General features: G+C 38.7%; 1 protein-coding gene across 2 annotated transcripts in view; it reads right to left on the bottom strand.

Annotated features, from left to right (window-relative positions):
* SPECC1L (sperm antigen with calponin homology and coiled-coil domains 1 like) overlaps positions 1-21,410 on the bottom strand; it is a 62,890-nt gene that overhangs the window by 16,995 nt on the left and 24,485 nt on the right. For both annotated transcript variants that reach the window (XM_014894702.2, XM_088176301.1), the window contains exons 6-13: positions 16,954-17,027; positions 16,294-16,469; positions 14,820-14,986; positions 13,120-13,211; positions 8,189-8,279; positions 6,222-6,305; positions 4,879-5,035; positions 1,386-1,488 (exon numbers count right to left, since the gene is read on the bottom strand). In XM_014894702.2, coding sequence (XP_014750188.1) covers positions 1,386-1,488; positions 4,879-5,035; positions 6,222-6,305; positions 8,189-8,279; positions 13,120-13,211; positions 14,820-14,986; positions 16,294-16,469; positions 16,954-17,027 — 944 coding nt within the window. The remainder of the gene's footprint in view (positions 1-1,385; positions 1,489-4,878; positions 5,036-6,221; positions 6,306-8,188; positions 8,280-13,119; positions 13,212-14,819; positions 14,987-16,293; positions 16,470-16,953; positions 17,028-21,410) is intronic.

Genomic DNA, 21,410 nt, shown 5'->3' with positions numbered 1-21,410 from the left:
CCAGTACTGAATTTCAGGGGATGCTGAAAATAATCAAATTCTGTATAACAAAGAAATGAAAAATGAGTGTGCCTAAAGCAAAAGCCATTCTTCTCTCAGAACTACTTAATATAACCTGCTGATACTATCTCACAGTTTCAATGAAGGCATTGCAGTGGCTCTGCAGATGCTCTGTGCTTTCTCAGTACCATGCTGCAGGTCCTGAAGCAAGCACAGAAAGTCTCAATACCGACCCTTTTACCAGTGTTTATAAAACTCAAGGAAGCAGCAATCTGTAGAAATCAGAAGCATACTCTTGAATGTGCACACAACTACAGAGTGAAAAGTTTGGAGTAATTTCTTTCACTTTTCCTAACCAGATTAACAAAGCTGTCAAATTCATCTTTCATTCCAAGACAATATGGGAAAATATTTTTGCACTTAGTTCAAGGATTTATAAAGAAATGTAACATCCTGCCTTTTTTAAAACGTGGGGAAGGAGAAAGGCTCTTTCCACAAAGCTGCTTATCCTCAGAAATAGCACAGTTGAGTATCAGATGTGCTACAGGAAGAGGGGGAGGGCTTATATCACAGCCTGTCCATTGTGCTGAAGGAGGACTTTTCCTATGGATGGGCGACCATCCTGTTATGTGGCTTTCAACTTCCTCCTGCATTGTGAGGCTCAAGTCATGGAAAGAGTAAAGTTCTTAAACTGAGGATTGTGTTGGGAACTCCAAACACTTTCAATACAAGTTAACCAAACAAATACATCATGGTCAGACTATTAACATCCTGGTTTAGTTTGCTGAAGCCACCATTCTTTTGAAAAAATAATGTAATCAGGAGAACTCTGGACAGTTATCTTGTTAGTTCTTTTGGCTTCTGATAACATTTGGACCAAATGAAAAAAAAAAAAAGTTTGCAACCATAGTAGAAAGCCAAGTTCAAAATGCAAGACAATGCCACTTTCACAAAACAAACTGTCCCTAAGAGGCTAAATGAGAGTGCATTTAAAGATCCAAAGAAAACCCTATGATAATTACCTATAAAAAATAAATCTCTGAAATCTGAGAAATGGTACTCTAGCTGCATTTGGGAAACATTAATTTAAACATGAAGTTGCTAAAGTTTCAGCTCTAGTTTCAAAAGTGAACCTGTGAAAGGCTGATTTCCAGTGCCTGGATGGGAGGGCAGCTGCTCCCTTAAGAACAAGCTGTGGAGCAAAGTGACAGAGGAGCTGCTGGTGCTGGAGCAGCACGGGGAGCACACGTTCCACGAGGAGGGTACAGGACATGCCAGGCCACTCAGGCTATGCAGTCAGGTGTGCAGCACCCCTGGCTTGTGCCACGGGCAGGCTCCACTGCCTGGCAGCCACTGAGCACAGCCCCAGCCAGCTCTGCAGGTACCTGGTAGCCCTCTGTTTTCTTCTGGCACCACTTCAGCAGGGCGTTCCTCTTGGAGCCTCCATATTCTCTTGCCAGGGCAGACAAGGGATCTTTCCTCTCTTCCCTAGGAACAAAGCCAGAAGAGTTTATAAAGCAGCAGAAGTAGGTATTTATAAAGGCTTAAATAGGAGGACAAATTCTTGGCACATGGAAGTAGCAGGATACAGCACACACACAGGAATACCTGCAAAAGACTTTTGAGTTAGTTTGGAGTAATTTCTTCATTAGCAAATCATCCTTCTTTTTCCTTTAAGCTTTTCTTACTAGATCTTTCCACCTCAATGATATTTCTTTCTAAGAGTTTGAAAAATTAAACTCACAACATAATAAGTTCCAGCCTAAACCATTAAGCTAACTCAAGTGACTTTATTTCGTATTTAGAAAGAAAATAAACTGATGCTATCTCTTTTGCATCTCATGGTTGATTACAAATGTCACCTTGAAACAACAAGTTTGCATATGAGCAGCACGGTGCTATGAACAGAACATTTTCCTGAGACCTGGAGTTCTCAAAAAAGAAGGGGGAGATCTATGTAGGCTGATCTGCCAGTTGATGTATTAGCACAATAAAAGCAGTCAATTTCAATTCCAGTTGTCAAGCTATCTTAAGTAATTTTTTCCTTAAGAAAAGATTGGGAAAGAAAAGAACAACGTAAGTTGGCCATTTTTTCATGAGCCTTACATTACAACATCTCTTTACCAGGCTTCAAAAGTGAATTCTTAGATTAGAAAAAATATTATAGAGGCTAATACTTTATTAGTGGCCTGGTTACATGATTCAGTATTTCTGTAGATATTATATGAACAGTCTTTGACAAAAAGAGCAAATATTACACCATTACAGATATTAGTTACCACTCGTGAAGTGTACCAGCAGTTGTCCTTGTTTTTAATAATCTCCATTTGGAAAATTAAAATAAGATAGCTATCAGTGAACTGCAAAGACTTCCCCATCTGCCATTTTAAAAGAGTCCTATCAGATGTAAGCTGAGTTTTCACAACATTCACAGAGATGATAACCCAAGTAACTGTTCTGAATATTTCCCAAAAGACATAGGGATTGTACACATTCATTCTCAAATCTCCAACTCTTTGTTCTTTACAGCCCATATGGTGACTGGAAAGAGGAGTGGAATGTGCAAATACAAAATCATTAGTGTATTCTCTCCTGCAGCTTTACAGGTAGCAATTCTCCAGCTCCTGCTAAGGGAAAAGAAAGCATCCATGGAATGTGGATTTCTTCTGTGTGTGCTGTAAACAGAACACCAGAGACTGTTCCATGTATCAGCATCCCTTGGTCAATGCATAAAAGACAACGTGGCCCAACAGACAAGGAAATGTTTTAAGGCACTGATGTTAAATACATGCATTGCAATTTGCTTGGCCAGTCTTCACTGACATCTGGATGGGAAGGATCTCAAGGTTACTTAGAGATAACAGCTGAAATATCCATGAAAATTTATGCCCAACAGGACAGTAAACACAAACCAGTAACTGATATTTTTGATGCTGAGCCTTCAAATCTAACTGCTCATCTTGATTTAACATGACAAGGAAGTCAATAATTGTGTATTTTAAATTTGAAATAAATTACCTGAATAGGTCACTGTACCTAAACCTCATAGGCACCACACAGCCAGAATGATGCTTCAAGAAATTCTGTACTTCAGTTCTTAAATCAATACAAATATCAACAACTTACACTGGTGTATTTTTTCCTTTGGTGACTGAAACAAGTAACAATGGGATTGCATATTCAATCTATAATGAGGGTTACACAACACTATGAGAACTGAAGAACAGAGATCTGGGGCAACAATAGAACTCAAATAAAAATATCCCTGTCTCTTTACACTAAACATACTGTTTAGCCATGAGGGAGCTGAACAGCCCGTTCTCAAATTCCAACAAGAGCACATGGTTTATATCAGGTTCTCAGTTATGAAAACACTGCTGAAGAAAATAAATCGGCATTAAGTTGTAAGGAGACAATGAGAAATGGCTTGACATACAAATCTTACATGTTCACATATCAGGTCAACTGCATTCCAAATCAAAGAGTTAACCAAGTTTCAACTAGAAACTAGAGGGAACTGTAAACCTCAAGTATTTGTTCTAGTGAATGACACCAATAACTGTTTCTCTTCCAATAACTTTCAGAAAAAGGTAGGGGAAAACAGAGAAATCTGCTCATGTAACAAACTGAACTCCAGCAGGAAGACTCAGAGTGGCTCCAAAGGCCACACTCATCACCACACAGCCACTGCTGCACAGCCCATTCAGTCTGTGGTAGCACTGAGCATTGCAGGCAATGCTTGGGCAGCACAGCCATGAGTTCATAATTGTAACTGTACAGCTTCACTCTGGAATGCCACACTCTTTGCTCCATTCTGTAGACTGACACCAATACAGCTCGATGTTACCAGTTCAAAGTTCATTCACTGCTGTTTTAGGGGTTTTTAAAAACTTATTTCTGGATGTATTAAGTTTAAATTTAGGTGCTAACATACACATTAATTGCTGGTAGTAAAGTACCCACAATTAAACTCAGTTTAATTTCTGCACAATAAAAGGAAGGCAGCACTGAGGTCTGTCTCAGCTGATTTCAGGAAAATTACTTTCAAAAGCACCCACAGCTGTGAATACCTCAGAATTTTATACATATTGCAAGTGTCTCTGAACATTAAGGGCTTAATACTTCTTCTGTGCAAAAGCTTTTTCAGGAAGCTTTGTGAGAAATGGTCTTGACAGAGTTATTTAACCTTTGTCTGCCAATTTCCCAAACTATGAAGCAGAGCTGAGGACATACTTCACTCGGATAACATGAGGATTAAATACTTTGAAGTCCTCTGACAGATAGCACAACAGAGAGGAAAAGTTTTAAATTTAACACAGACTTATCTTTTGTCTTACTAATCAAAGGAGGTTGTCTGGCCATTTGTTGCTCAGACCTGCACTATGACTCCATCTGTGGGACAAAAAAACCCAGGCCCATTCACTCATGGTCATTAAAAAGACTTGCCAGTGTCTGGGATTAAGACCTGGGCATGCTGCTTTTTGTCTTCAGCTGGGATTACAGAAATTAGGCTTTATCATGGTCTCCCTGGGTCCAGGGCAGCCTGCATGATCTGCTCCATGTGCTGCAAGCTCACTTCCTGAATTTGGCTTTGTGGTATTTTCAACTAGGTATTATTATTTAGTGACATGACTTAGCTTACTTTTCTAGTGGATTATAAAGTTCTGGTAAGAACTTTATAACCTCATAAACTTTAAAAAGCTTAACTTTTAGTCTAACTTTTAAAACAAATACTGAGCTGCAGAAAAGCCTTTCTGAAGCTCTTACAGATTACTGAAGATCATTGCTGTGTGGGGCCTGCAGTCTCAGCACCAGTATTATACACTAGAGCTATGCAGACAGATAACTGTGGAATTAACCCCAATCAAAGATTTTTACCTTATTCTGCTTCTGGTTGTAGGAGTGACTGATGCTGTAGGAGAAGATGAGAGGGACAGCTGTGGTGAGGTGGTACCCATTGCCATGAGAGATGCTGGGGATGCCCCATCAGGTGCACTGATGTCCCTCTTCATTTCTTCACTACTTCTTCGAGACACTAAGGGGGGGAATTGCCCATGCATTTATCATTTGCAAACATAAAGACTTCCAAACTTGCTCTCAGACAAGCATTAGTTCAGAAACCACACATAGAAACTTATATCTAATAGTAGGTGTAAACATTCTTCTTGATACTTTCCACTTTGGAAATATGAAGGATTTAGACTGCACTAGAAACATTTATGATCAAGCCTGTATTTTGAAGCAAAGAATGTTTGATGGATGTATCTTAATGGAATATCACGACTTCCACTTGAAGGATTTAATGAGAAGTAATTTTAACATCAAAGTATTTATTCTCCTCTAGTCCATACAATTACACTGCAAAGCTTCAAGTAGTTAAGGGAAAAGAAAACCAAATCAGTTTAGAGATGACAGCTGTTTTATTTCCATTTAATTTTAATGAAGAATTGGCATGTATGTGATGCTCTGGACATTAATTAAATATCATCAACAAGAATATCAAACGTTGACCTGAGACCAGTCAGCCACATTCCACAGAGTTTGCTTCATTTTATCAAAGGAAATGCTTTTTCTTTCAAATGAAAGCACAAGCATTGTACTCCATAAAACCGAATTTGGAATTGTTACATGTTCTCCACATGGAAGAGTTTGCAGTTTAAAGTATGAGACTTGCCCTTATACTTAAATAGACACCATTGTTCATGTTTGTGCAAATCCAAGATTTAACTCTCTACATAAATCAGGGACTTATTTTCTAATGACCTGGGGGCAAGTACATTAATTTATAAATACCAGACACAGGAAGTTTGGATTCTTAAGACAAACAAAAATGATCTAAAACTTGTAAGTATTTACTCAAATATAAGGGTTTTTTAAAAAATATTGACCTAAAATCAATTCTGCCTAGATTGTACAAAGCATAATTTTCACAGTATCACACTATTTGTGCTATAATTAATAAAGATTTGGTTTTAGAAGCTCCTGCTGATACTGAGACATCAGTATATAGAGCCTGATAATAAACTAACACTCTGCATAAATTTGTATTTAGCAAGTCTGGGGTTTTTTTAATGCAAAGTTAACATCAAATGTCCAGCAAACTACCATCAGCAATACTGCAGAATATCTGGGGGTTTTGCCAGTCACAAAGTAGACCTGTAAGTACATGGCTGAAATGAGAGTTCCTAATTTTCTTGCTCACCAAAAAGCCATGGCATTACCTGAGATAGATTTGGCACTTTCCATAGCAGGGACTCTGGGCAGAGAGGCTGGCCGGCTGGTGGAGGAGGTTCTCAACAAATGTTCTGCACAAACAAAAGGAGGGAGCTCATCATTTCTGAAGATTCCAGTCAAATGTAAGGCATTCAGGTCTGGGTCACAAATATTGCCCACCAGGGCCCAAGTCTGGCTGTTTGAGGGAGGGCAATTGATTTTATCTGAAGATAGAGAGCCCTAAAATTGCCCATTGCCAATGAAGTGCACTAAAACACACCATGAGCACCTCAATCCTTTTTCCCTAAAGCCTCTTGCCAATCCACTTGCCCTCGGGCATAAAAATATTCCTTAAACCAACAGGCTGAGAAAAAAAACTCTATTCCTCACATGGCCAAAAATATTCAGCATGTCCTTCATATTGTTCAATGGTAAAGCACATTGCTTTGTACCTCAGGTCATTTCTTTTTTCCTCCTCTCTGGTTTGTTGGATTGACATTTTTTGGGCTTTGGGGGGATTTTTCATTTTATTATTAAATAAAGCTACACATTTTTCCTTTCTTCCTCCATGCAGTAGAGTCTAAAAGCTGCCTTTATATATTGTATTGTAAGATTAGTTCTACCTTAATGCCAATGAGTAAAAAAAATCTGCAAGAAAATTAATTTTCTATAGCAACAAATCAAAGCTATTTCCTATCATGAAACATTGCTTCAAGTAAAAACTGCAAACAAAAGGTTTACATACTCCTACACAGAAACACTTACAGTAATTTGAATATAAAACCTCACGGAAACAAGGATTAAGAAAAGTGAAACCCCATTTATTAATTGAAAATGTGACATAAGAAACATACACTGCTGGAGCAGTACATTAAAAATATATCTGTATGGCTGTAAACAGGAATTCTGTCTGGCACCTCACTACTGGAACACAGTCCTGTTCCTGCATTCACTGATTCGAAAAAAAATCACAAAAGCCATGTAAAACATACCATTCATTTTGTGTTTAAGCTTATGTCTACCCCTGAACTCTGGAACAATTAAAGAATCATGTATTATCTTCTTGGAAAGGCATTTCAATATTCCTAAAAATATCAAAGTTTCTAAAATTAAAACTGCAGCTGCATTGTACAAATAGCCTCAATATGGATTCAACAAAAGCAAGAAGGAAATCTGGCACATACAGACTATTATGAAGTGCTACAGAAAAAAAAAAAAAACCCAACCCTTTAGAAAACATCAGACCTCAGGAATACCAAATTGAGAGGAAATATTCAGCCTGGAGTCATATGGGGATTATCTTGAGAAACATCTACACACAAAAAGCCCCTAAAGCAGGCATAAATCAGAGAGCTACACCCAACACATGATAGCCATTCATTCTCACAGGAAGAGCACATTGTGAACAGTGTTTTGAGAGACAAAACAAAGTTCACAGAACAGGGGAATATTGGGAAATAGATAAATCAACACTCGATTCCATTCAATCTGGCTCCTGAAGGTTCAATACTTAAGAAGTTTATTTTATTATTCACATGCAATACAATTCCAACCATCATCCTTGTTTTGTTTTGGGGGGGTTAAAAAACCTGCAACCAATTACACACAAATACTGTAACCCCAGAGGTGGGGTTTTTTTCATATCTGGGACAGCTGCAAGATATGTCCCTGAAATTATCTTATCTTGATTTTACAAGTGATCTTAGTTTATGCACACAGTGAAACTTGTCAGAATAATACCAAGTTATCAGCATGCAATTGTGGTTCTGTTGGAAATTCAAAAAAGCATCTTTATGTTACACCACCACATGAGATAAAACACAAGTAAAAAGAACTTAAACATGTGATAGTCTATGATTCTATTAAGATATTTTGATAATAAAAAGTATGTAACATTATAGTGCTTTGGATACTAAATTTTTAAAAAATCAATACCAGTGCAAAATCCAAAGTTTAAATGAACTTGAATCAGTACCTTGAACAGGAATTTCTGCATAGCTTGGTCTTTTGTCTGTCAGTGTAGCAAGAGGTTTTGAAGCTGAGATTGGCCCACTTATGGAATGCCTCTGAAATGGAAATATACTTGAGTCAGACATAACTGGAAGTTAAAGAAAACAAATGCAGAATTGTAGAATCAGCTTTAGAAACTCAGATATGACATTATTACTAATTTTAAAAAACACCAAAAAAAAGGAACCTTTGAAAAATTTTCCTTCTTTACTTTAAAAATCTTTAATTTTGCCAATCTGTCTGTGCCTTGATTCTGCAACATTTGCTTTTTTAAACTGAGACCTGTTCCTCAGACCAATATTAAAAATTAAGGCCGTGAGTGCTCTTGCAGTTTTTGTATTGACTCTCACCTCCATTTATATTTTGTTTGAACAAACCTGTTCTGGTTAAACTTGATGTGTTTATTTAAACCAACAGAACTCCCTATACAAAGCCAAGGTTTCGTGTTCTAAAGCCATGATTTGTGTTATTAATATAAGCCTTTACAGCTTTGTGTCTCATCTGGAAAGTTGGGAGAATGCTGCAATGGGGACAGTGACCCAAACTCTTTGCTAAGAAAAACACTACTGAAAAAATGGGGTTTATTCACAATGTCAAGAGCTTTTGTCCCCACATATTTAACTGAGATGCTCTGGGAACAAATGGAGAGACACATTTTAATAATTGTTGAAAATGCAATAAAACACAATTTTTTTTTGCCTTCTCAGGTCACTTTAATTTTTGTTCTCCTCTAAAGAGCTAAGAATTGAGCATTTTGTTTTCCAGTTTTATATAAATATTTAGCAATATATGGCTTTTACACACAATTCAGTAAGCACTGAATAGGACTAAAATAACCATTTTAGTCTCACACAGTGAACTGTACAAAGCAATAATTACCCCTATAGTTACTAAAACAGATTCAGTTGCTGAAGACTCATGGAAGATCGCCCACAATTATTTCAAATTAATCATTTCAAAGAGCTTATTGCAAATTATAGTTAATTCTTTTTTCACCCTGTCCTTTCTATTAGATTCCAATATTTAATTGTAATCACTCCACTAATGTGTTTATCATGAAAACTCTTTCAGATCTCCAGCTGGCCCAAGGTTAAATGAGTCTTATCTTCATAAAATACTAAAGGTCAGATGTTTCTCATGCCAAATTATGTAGCCAAGACAGACAAATCTAGAATTGTGATTAAAACAATTTAACAGTATATACTTTACAGCATCCCATAGCACAGACAGGATTACAGGGCTACTTACTCATCAGAGTCAAAGTAGAGTTATGCTTTTGTGCTAGAAATCAAATGGAGAGAACATCTGCCAATGTACAGCACGAAGAATTTCATCACTTCATATATGCAATGTCCTGCACATACATGACAAAGGTTATACCTTTAAATGTGCAGGTGAAAGTGACTGTGAGCCATGCACAGGAATGTCCACAACAGCTTCCCCTAACAGCTGGCATTTCACACTTACATCACCTACTTAAAAAATCCCCAAACATTTCCTAGCTAAAGGACAAGAACTGTACCAAAGTGAGCCATTTCATTCCCTTTCCCCACTCCAGGAAACAGCTACAATAGGTAATGAGGCTAAAATAAAAATATTTTATTTTGGTTAGCTTTGGAACTGGCACTACAGAGACAGGGGAGTACAGATCTGCTTAGAAAAACAGGTATGTACAGAGCTGGATAACCATATACCTTTAACCCTTAAAAACAAACATCCTTTATGAAAACTGTCACAAAGTGGCTGTACCACTCAGCTGATGACTTGCTGCACATTGGTCTTGACAAACTGCTTGTCCCTCTGCTCCTGTTGGCACTGCAGACAGGGCTGCCCTGCACTGTTTAGTTCCTTATTCTGTATCTCACAGCTACCAGCAGTGACACAGCAGTGACTGATGCTCTGCAGACCAGGGGAGCATGGACCAACTGATGTTTCTCTGTTTTCACCTGCCTGCACTTATGCAGCAGTGCAAAGATGTCTGGGAGATGCTTTAAATTTGAAGGAGAACTATGGCAGGATGAAGTAATCACTTCAAATATTTGGTTTCTGACTGCCATTCTTGTGTCTGTTGTCAGCTATGGAAGGAAGCATGACCATCACCACTACCCAGGCACCTCTTACCAATCACTTTGCACTTCATGCCAGTGCACCTCCACATGGCAATTGCAGAACAAACAGAGTTTTTCACATATTGACTAGTTAAGATATAGGAAGTCTTTGACACTAAATTGCTTGGACCCTGGAAGTTTATAAACTCAAAGCATACCAGGACATTCAATGGTGACCTGTAAATCTGAAAACATGCCTGTTTCAGAGTCCTCCAGCTCCAAAACACAGAAAGTACCCAGGGGAAGGAGCAGATAGACTCCCTTGTCCTTATATTCCTCCCTAGGCATCTGCTTTGGTCACTCCCAGTGGCATACCAGACCAGCTAAGCTCTGGGCTAACCCAGCTGGGCTGTTTGCACATTCTGAAGAGCATTCTCTTCATACCTCTCCTCCTAAATTGTTCTGCAGTACTGCTAAGGGCCATAGTAAAACACAGCTATGTTCCACTGCAGGCTTGGACCTGAAGCCAGAAAGGGTTTTGTTTGTTTGTTTTGAGTTGCAGAATATATCCAAGACTCTATCTCATTATACATACACACACAGCTGTAAAGAAAAACAAACCAAGCAAACAAAAACTCTTCAAGACTGAGGAAATTCATGACACAGCCCAAAGACAAAGCACATGGTTGTTGAATCTGTACTCGGACAATGTTTTTTGCAACCAATCCTTCTTATGGAAGTATCAACACGGTGCCAGATTCTCAGTAGGTGCCCATGTAAATATTTCCCCTATGACAGCATTTAAAAAGCAACCAAGATTCATGACAATAAACACTGCAACACTCATAAAGAGATCCACCTTTTCTCAAAGACCTTAAACCATACAGGACTTCTTGTTGGGGGTTAGGTTTCTTTTCTTTTGTTCCTTCTCACCTATAGAATTTTTCCCATAAGTTGCTAAGAAGCACTAACTACTTGTTATACATACTAGTAAAGAATTGTTATTCCTACCCTTATATCCTTGCCTGAGAGCCCCTTAATTTCAAAATTATAATAATTCAGAGGGAGGGGGTTTACATTCTCCAATCCAAGGGAGGCTCCTGCCTTCCCTAGCAGAGAGCAGTCTTTCAAACTGAGACACTTCTATAAGGTGGCAGCCAATATCACATTGTGATTACTTATCAAAATCGTGCTTTTCAATTGCAAGAGAGCATAAACAAAAATGTTTTAAAAATTACATAGAACACAACAGTAGAAAATGAGGCAGCAATAGGAAAATAAAGAAAACTCAACCCCCTTCTCTCTTGAGCAGAAAATATTCACGTAACTGAGGTCATGAAATCCAATTGCCTTCTGGATAATTACAAGCACTTTGAAGAAAACCACCTATCTTCAGAAAGACAATAGAAGCTGTTTTCATTGCCACACCCTCCCCTTTGTTTTTCAGGCAATGTTTCCCACTAATGAGTATCCAGCTGTTAATGACTTGGGTCTATACCAAAAGTTGAATTCAAAATTCAAGTAATTCTGGCAGATCAAGAACATCAAACAAGGGCTATAAACCTGAGCAGCTTTACAGTATTCTGAGATTACTTTGGTTCATGGTTAATTTACAGGTAAATAAAGCTGAGATAAGCCTTAGGCTTCACCAAAAAGCCTTCTGTCTGCCAAAGGTCTGGTTCAGCCCTTTGGAACATGAGATTAAGTCTGCCTCCTCCTACAAGAGAGCAGAAATAAACAGAAATATAAAGACAGATCAATAGGAACAAAGCATCTGTCAGCGAACTCGTCACATTGCACTAATTTAGAAAACTGCTGTCAAGAGTGACTGAACCACAAGAAGTAGCAGAAGCTCTCCCAAAAAACCATTTAATTCCTCTTCTTTGCTTTAAGGCTATCTATTTGTTTCATGAAATTCACTCTTAAACGAATAAAAGCTGCACTAGTCTGAGAACAGGAGAGCAGTCAGTCTGTTCCAGGTATTGTTCCTTGAGGACTAAAAGCTAATATGGCTCAGTTCAGGCAGAGAGAATGTTATTACCAAATCATTACACTGACCTACACTGAAAATCAAGTTCTGAAACTTCTGGATGAGAATATCTTGAAGGCAACTGGAGAATTACGGATATCAAAGGAGTACAACAAAGTACATTCTTTGATTTTTTCTTTATGAATTTGGTCCCATCTGCTTTGTCCTTACACCTTTTGGCTTCTGCCAAAATCTCACTTCACACAGTGAGATGATAAAACCAGCAAAGATCTACAGAGCTGAACATCAGAGTCCTGACAGTGCCATGTCAGTGCACCCAGGCTGCTGCAGCACAAGGACAAAGCTTCTGAGGGGACAGCACAAAATACACAGCACCATCACCCACTGGCCAAACTCTGTCAGTGCAAAATGAACAAAGATCAGAAATTTGCAATTATTTCAATCCTCCCTCGTCAGGCCTGCATTGAAAGACACATTTACACTGATGATTGCTGGCAGATTGGCAGTGGACTAAAGTCTGTGCAGAAAGGGGATTACTGCTGTTTCCCTGCCAGGCACAGGACTAAGAACTGACAAACAGCAACTTTGGAACCAAGGAATGCAAATAAAGTCTTCCTCTCATGCTTTTTAATATTACAGGAATAGCAATGGTTACGAATATTTAACAAGAACTTCCACATTTCCAACGTGGTTCTCAGTGAAAGACTCGTTAGACTGAACAGTTCAGTAATTACTTACTTAAGGCAACATTTTATCATTATTTCCCCAGCGAGTCAGCCAATATTTGTATGTTACCACCTGTAGTTTCAGACAATCCTCTTCACAGAGAAGGATTAAGTGCAGTCATAAAACACCCACCTGCATAGGGGATACAGCAGCAGCTGGGGGAGTTTTCATGGGACTTGGGCTCAGGGGAGTGCGTGGAATTGTGGCAGCAGCAGGGCTTGGAACTAGGAGGAACATGGAAAGGAAGCCATGGTGAGCATGACACTGTTCTGCAGTGCAACAGGAGACTGCTAAAGCCACCCCTCACCTTGTACTTTACATTACTAGTTTTACCAGATCACACTCTCAGAATTTCAATTAGCAATTGACTGAAAAGTCATTTGAAAGTATGCCTACACATTTACACCCCTGCAATTACCTTCATTTGCTGTCTTTCTATCATCCATGGTAAAAGCCTGAGTTTGCTGGGGGTGGACAAGGCTAAGGTGCAGGATACTATTACCTTGGCAGATATAAATCATGACATTACTAGTTCTCTGATCTTCAGACAATTAAAGAGATAGCAGCGGGCTCCTGGCTCTGCCAGTAATACAAGAATCATAAACTATTTCACCTGCTTCTCCTCTCTAGGTTCTAATCAAAGTCCACAAGCACTAGATTATTATATACTTTAAATTTCAGGATTAAACAAGTAACATTTTTAGAAAGGCATGAAAACAGAAAAATTCGAAATTGGTGAATCAGTGATCTGATGATTTAACAACATGATTAGACATGAATCCTGAGGTAGAAGGCAGATACTACCTTGAAATAAAAGATTCCAAAGAAGGGAGAGGGGATTTATCATTTAACTAAACTAACTCTGGCAAGAAAGCACCTTCCTCCAGGAGCTCACTAAAAAACCCTCTAAATTAACACTAGAGAAGTAAAAAACTGCAAATACCTATGAACAAAACAAGCAAGCATGGAAATAAGAAGCATTTACAGAATGGTTAAATAACAGAGAATGGTTCTGTATGTTAAACTGCCTGGCTCTAAGCAGTGAGAAGCAGCTTTGCTGTGCACAGTGCTGTCCTGTCACTGCTAACTCGGTGTGCTTCAGAACAAGTCCTTTTACAAGACACTTATGGTGACTTTGCTGGACATGAAAGTCAAAACCCAAAGACCTGGCAAGGGAAATATTTTAATGCACACAAGGTCTCATATGCAGTTAAAGGTAAAACCCAAGTGTTTCTCATTTCAGAATAATTACTTGGACTCCTTATTGTGGTCACCTATAGAGAAGAACACCACTTCCTTCCACAATCAGAATCACAGTTAATTCCATTGTCTCAAGAATGAGACTTTTCATTTTAGAAAATATCTCTTGCATCTCTTAATAGGTAATACTGGCTGGATCTTACTTTTAACTGTCATCAGAGCTCTGAGTATAAGATACAAGTTATTAAAAGAAATAAACTCAGTTCTAGCTATTACATGGCTTTTAAAATGCCTAATTTGGTACATTAAGTTCACATTTTAATAATCAGGCTGAAATCAGCTGTACTCCCAGCTATAATTATGTGTCATATGTGTTTATGTATTTCTAATATACAGGAGCACTGAATCAAAGCACCCAGCATATGAGTCACTGGCAATGCGACAGCAAAGAGAAAAATAAAGACAAGACAAAAAAAGGATGCTTGCATTGAACTGCAGTGAACAACCTGTGCTGCAACCCAGCTTGGCTTGGCTGGTTTCAGCCATCAGCTGGAGATCAGGGCACGATAAAGCAGTTTGCCTCTGCCATGGGGCAGCCTGGAGCAGCTGCTGCTCTGCCTTGGGGCACTCACCTTGGGAGGAGGCACTGTCAAAGGACTTGATGAGCGTTTTCACAGTGGGAGTTGGCTCCGAGGAGGTGGAGGATCTGCGGCTCAGGCCCATTCCTTGTCTCAGAGCTGCCAAATCTCTCTCTACTGCATTCATGTAATTGTACACTCGACCACGTTCTTCTTCCTGCCTGAAGTCAATGTGCTGCTCATTCAGGGTGTTTGAAAAATATTTTAACGTGCAAAGTCTTTAAAAAAATCAACGAACATTGAAGCTGAATTAAAATCTATGGTCCAAATAGGTCATTACATTAACCTAGTTTTCTTTCCACTGTAATTCAGAAATAGATTATCAACCCAAATTTTCACTGTAAGTTCTTACTATTTGTCAGCAACAGAGCTCAGCATCTGGTAGAAAAAGTCTATCAAATCAATATTTGATATAAAGCTTAATTCCTACTCTTATGTCACACACACAGATGGAAATAATTCAGATTAAGGATTTCATCATTCCACATGAAAATAATAATCTCAGAGGGGGGAGTGGAGTGTTTTTCCACCTGAATAAATGGAAAACAATTTAATAATTGTTTTATTAAACAATTTTTTATTCTTATTTGTTATTATTTATTATTTTTACTATTTATTATTTACTAAGGAGGCAAGAATATATTTCTGGTATACATCTTAAGGCAGCATCAGCACAGGCTGTGAAACCTGGGGAAAAGCTATTTCCTATCCTGCTAGATGCTGGGCTAAATGTAATGTAAATCTTACCAAATTCCCATCCATGCAGAAAACAATTGTTTTATATATACACATCACAAGCACCATTACTGTCAGCTATATACATATCTGACCCCTAGAGGCAATGTAGTCAGCATTCAAATGCTGCTGTCCAAGATGTTCCTATTGAAGACTTGAATACTTCTTAAAGATATATATAACTCAGTTTCTAAATATCTGGAGCACCTGATTCAAACCACAATACATCACAATTTGGATTGGTTTTATTTTTATATCGAAAGCACCTCTAATTATCAGAGAAAAAAACCAGTATGAGTTATATGCAGATCTAGATGAAGGTTTCTTCTCAGGTAAAAACCCAGCTGTGTTTTTAACCACACCAAAAGCCTTGGCTGCTAATAAGAAATATTAATGATGGTACAGAAAAGCCAACACTGCTTGTTTTTCACACTGTGGAAAGTAAAATCATTTTTAGTTGCTAAACTGGAAAAATCTTCCACTTCAACCTGGCTTTGTAAAACCCTGGGTAGATTAAGTATACAGTATAAAGAACCAAATATTGCTGTTGTAAGTGTAGCTACTTTGACTGCTGAAAGCAGCTTGCTGAAATAGGGATCCTCACAGAGACACCATTTACAAACTTGTGGAGCCTCAATAATTAAGCAACTGGATTTCCAAAGCTGCACCTCTGCTGCAGAAGAGACCATACATATATATTTGTGTGTGTGTGTCCCGGGAGTCAGTGGCATACTTGCGTGACTTGATCTCCTCCAGCTCCTTGGTGAGTTTCTCGTTTTTCTCCTGCGCTTCGTGCAATCTGCGCTTCAGGTCCCCGATCTCCTCCTGGGCCTCAGACTTGATATCATTGGCTATAACCACTGCAGTCTGCAGGTCTGCCTGGAACTGACGCCATTCTGCTGACTCCTCCTGCAAGCATCAATTTGCAAGTTCAAAATAAAAGTTATCCTTGTTATTCATCGTTTTCCTATGCTGCTAAAGGAAATGATTTACAGGAACCACAGAGGCACTTGTCCAGTGTTAGGCACGGCCTAACTCACGAGTTCAATTGAAGAGGTTTTGCTGGAAATAACTACACTTTGAAACTCACTAATTTCTTTTCTAGAGACAAATAAAATGTCCAAAGTGGAGGAGAAAAAGATTTAATATTAAACTCCACATCAAAATACACAGGAACTTTTTCTCCTAAGCCCAACATCCTATCTTTGTGACAGTGAGAAATTTTTTGCATTGTTTAATGTCTGTAGGTTAGTCAATATATTCTCACGATGCCTGTCTTTCAGAAATAATTATTTTATTGGCATAACCCTGGCATTAGGTTTTCACAATTTTATATGCTGGTCTTAGGACCTTCTAAGCTTACACTTTGTTGACTTCTTTGGGTTTTACCTACCCGGAGTCTCCTGTGAAGATTCTTGATCTCTCTTTCCATGTCATGCTTTTGATCCTGAAGTTTTTTAACTGTATCTGGAAAAAAAGTTAAATTCTCTGTAAGATCTTAGGGATTTATTAACTTAAAAACGAGCAACTGAAAAGACCTGCCAATGTTTCTGAAGACTTACTCAGAGAAGACATTTTTATAAGCAAAGACATCTGAAGAAACACAGTATGAGAAGGAATAATATGCCAGAGGGTGTTCATAGGTACACACTCCTCTGTGACTGGTAAGGGGAGCAGCATGAGCAAACTCAATTCTTATATCCAAATCCCAATACTAAAACGACAAAGCAATAACAAAATAGGCAATTTAACATGAAAGGAACCTGTAACATGGATGTCTGGGGGTTTTCCCTCCTCAAACATAAGCTGCAGCTACACGAAGCCTTTTGATTCACAGTTTAATTCCTGCCAAAAGGCAGCTGACATAACACTCACAGATGTGCCTTCCACAGGGATAAAACTGAACTCACGTCCCCAGGAACCTGACATTCTTGTCTATCAAGCTCTTATATGAGGTCAAAGTAAACTCTATTTACAGCAGAAGGCCAAACAGCCTGTGAGCTCGTGTTTTGAGAGAGATGGTCCCCTGAATCTGTCAGCAGACACACAAAAGGCTTCACAGCCCAATCACCAGCAGCTCCTGTGTGGCGTCTGACAGACTGGCTACTGCAATTATTGCTCATTTGGGACTTGATTCAATACACAAGGACAGTGTGATTGATTACTCCATTCTTAAAACTAAGCAACTAATGAAGAAGAACACAGCAGAAATTTCTAATCCGTGTGTCACTTGGTTCCTAGGATGTTTTATTTCTGTAGCATCATGTGACTGTAAAAACTGTAAAAATGATGGAAAACTGACTAAACGCATTTTTTTGTCCCAACACCTGCTGGAAACAAATATTTTGCCTGTATATTAGCAATGCTCTTTCCACAACATGACTAAAGGTGCCTAATACATTTAGGCTGTTCAATATACAAAACCTTCCTCAACAGCCCCAAGTACAGGGACTTTTTAAGTCACAGTTAATTTCTTTACAAAAATTATATAAACCTCAGCTGGCCTGAAAACATGATAACCTTTCAAACTTGGAAAAAGCTGGAACATTAAAAATAGACAGCTCCTTCTGTATTTATGTCCTCCTTGTAAGAGTGCCCATTTTAAGTTGCACCCAGCTGATGTTTAAGCTTTGAAGATAAGCCTACAGGGTGGGGCTGAAAATCTCATGCTATCATGATATTTAAGCAAAGCCCTCCAATTTTTAGTTTGTCTCTTTATACACAACTTGTCTGAGCTAAATTCAGAACTAGGAGGCCAGCTTTAGGCCAAAGTTATAAAATTTGCTCCCCCCCACCACCTCTTCCTTTGAATGCATTTTGGAACAAATCAAGTCAATGTTAATTTTCACCTTTTAAACAGTTCAAAGAAAAAATGTTTTTAAAAACAAAATTTGCAGTACTACTAAAAGCAAGCTGTCTAAAAATAACCACAAACCAGAAACCATAAATGCACCCACAGTTAAAGCTTGTGTAGTGCCATTGTTTTGAGCTTCTGTGAGTTATGAAACGCACCATTAAATTTTAGTGTATTTATGCTTTGAAGTAAAACACAATGGTCTGAATATTCTGCAGGTACCATAAATAATACAGAGCAGTTTACAGCAGTTGTTGGAAACAGTGTTCTGTCTCCTCCCCAATCAACCAAGGAGATTAAAAATACCCCCCACCAAATTACAACTGAATTTGAAATGCAGTGAGAAATTACAACTAATATAAGTAGTTTCACCTCCTCCATCAACTACAGCCTGAAAATTCAAGTAGTCAAAATGTGTAGAGGCTGCCATGTGGCATCTTTCCTTTCTGCATCCTTGCAAACTCCACATTCTTCTCTAACACACACAAACCCTTTCCAACTCCACGTGCCTGGATCTCCAGCATGGTAGGACAGGTACTTCTACCATGATCCAGTCTCCTTCTTTGGAGGATTATAGACAACAAAGAAGGCTGAGATGAAAGAAAAAGTAACTACACATTAGGGCAAATGAAGAACAAGGAGACTCTTCTGATGAATGAACAGGATAATCAAAACTGGCAAATCAGCAAGCTTGTGTTTTACTGCAGGATCCAATTACATCTACATTTCAAAAAATTACATGGATTTAAGCCACAGTTTGACAAGGCCTTGCCTCTACCTAAGAGGCAGAAAAAAAAAAAAAAGATTATGGGACATGCAGAGTACAAATGGTAGAGAAAACCTTTGCAACTAGGCCTGGGAGGAAGAGTTTTGTAGGGCTACCAGAGAAATGGTATCATGATGTTCTGTATCTGCAATTTTTACTAATTATAATGTAACTAGCAATTAGAATTTATCACTGTGAAATAAAAATTAGTATCAACATTCAGTTGTTTAATTTCAATAGTTTCTGGGGAAAAAATATGCAAAAAAATACTAACAATATTCAGACACGTGCAGTAGTTTCAGAAAAAAATGACAATTCCTGGGAAGGGACAATACATGAAGTAATTCTGACACAGGCAATTCCACAATGGACATTCACACGTTTTTGTACTGCTCACACAGGCATGCCTCATCCTGGGAGAGCATTTTGATTCTTTAGCATAGCAATGGCTATCCCAGCACAATCCCAAATGCACAGAGCAGTAGGAGAACTACAGCTTCCTTCTGTAAGCAAGGGGCACTGGGTACAAATACCAAAGCTCAGGCAATCTTACTTTTGAGCTCATCATGTCAGACAATACCTCTATACAGCAAGAAAGGTGACTTTTTAAGGGTCCACCCTTAGCTAAAAATGAACATCCTATTGATTTTTCCAACACTTTGTTAGAAAAGGCCTAAATATGGTAATGTAAACATTTCATTTCATAACTGCTGTCAAGATCCTTTTCAAATGAGATACAGCAGAATTAAAACTGTCAGCTCCATAAAAGAACTATTCATTGAACATTAAATATATCCACCTTCTAGCTCACCAAGCCCTGTCCTAAAAATTTACTGCCATACATAGTTACAGACTAGGAGAACATACATGCACCTGTGCTAAGAGAACAAGAAGGACTATTTTTGTGCTTCAGAAGAAACCTCAGAGAAGTGGAAAGCTAACCTACAAATAGACATTTTCTGCACATCAGGAGTCAAATTTTTCTGGCAAAAATTTTCTCCACAGATTCTTATTAACTGATTGGGAGAATAATAGGTTTCTGTTTCCCCCTTAGTTACTGTGGATGACTAATGTGACAGCTGGGCTACCTGACTACTGCAAGTTTTTGGGAGTCAGAAGTGAAACTCGGAGGGAACACGCCATCTAGTGCAGTGTGAGCCTTCCCCACTGCCTGCTTCAGCTCAGCACAGCACAGAGTATAAAACATACAAGTATTTCAGTGTTTCTTAAGACTTTTTACACACAACAGAATCATAGAATATCCTCAGTGGGAAGGGATCTACCAGGACTGTCCAGTCCAAATGTTGGCCCTGCACAGGTCACCCCAACAATCCCAGCCTGTGCCTGAAAGCATTGCCCAAACACTCCTGGAGCTCTGGCAGCCTTGGGGCTGTGACCACTGTTCTGGGGATCCTGTTCCAGTGCCCAACCACCCTCTGGGTGAAGAATCTTTTTCTGGTATCCAACCTACACCTCCCCTGACTTAGTTCCAGCCATTTTCTCAAGTCCTGTCACCAGTCACAGAGAGCAGGGATTGAAGACACAGTGAGATCTCCCCTCAGTCTCCCCCAGGCTGAACAAACCAAGTGTCCTCAGCTGCTCCTCATGAGGTTTCCCCTCCAGGCCCTTTAGAACTCCTCATGCCAGCAGCAGCCAGCTCAGCTGCAGTGACTGCAGCTCTCAGCACATCTGGATGGATGTCAGGAACACACTGTGTGTTTTTCATCAATGGAATTTGTATCCTGCTGCACACATCAAAGAGACCCCTGTTTCTGCAGGCAGCAGTATTAACAGCTACAATGTGACAGTTCAATACCCAGATTACTGTGAAAAATGTTCCATTGTAGGTTCCTTGTGCCTCTTGGTGTTTGAAAAGCACACAGTGAAGCATGCTCTAAGTACCAGTACTTGGAGTGTTCCCATTCCTACATTACTATTTGTGTTAATCGTTAAATTGAACACTCACCACCTCATCTATGAGGTATCTTTCTACTAAGTGTAAAGTCTGTCTTTAGTAAAATCTTTAAGTTATAATTTTCCATTTTGTGTTTAGAATTCTAATTTTAAATGTTGTATGTACTACCTCTAAGTCCCAGATTTTCCATGCTGTTCTATGCTGTCAGTACTTAGAGACTACCACGAAAAAAACTCCTGTAAGAGGTTTAAATATGAACCCACAATCAATAGAGTTTTCAAATCATCAGAGAAAATACACTTTTTCAAGTTTATA

Source organism: Sturnus vulgaris, chromosome 19 (genome assembly GCF_052056855.1).
Source record: "Sturnus vulgaris isolate bStuVul1 chromosome 19, bStuVul1.hap1, whole genome shotgun sequence".
NCBI classification, from domain to species: domain Eukaryota; kingdom Metazoa; phylum Chordata; class Aves; order Passeriformes; family Sturnidae; genus Sturnus; species Sturnus vulgaris.
This window is presented reverse-complemented; position numbering and strand designations above follow the sequence as displayed.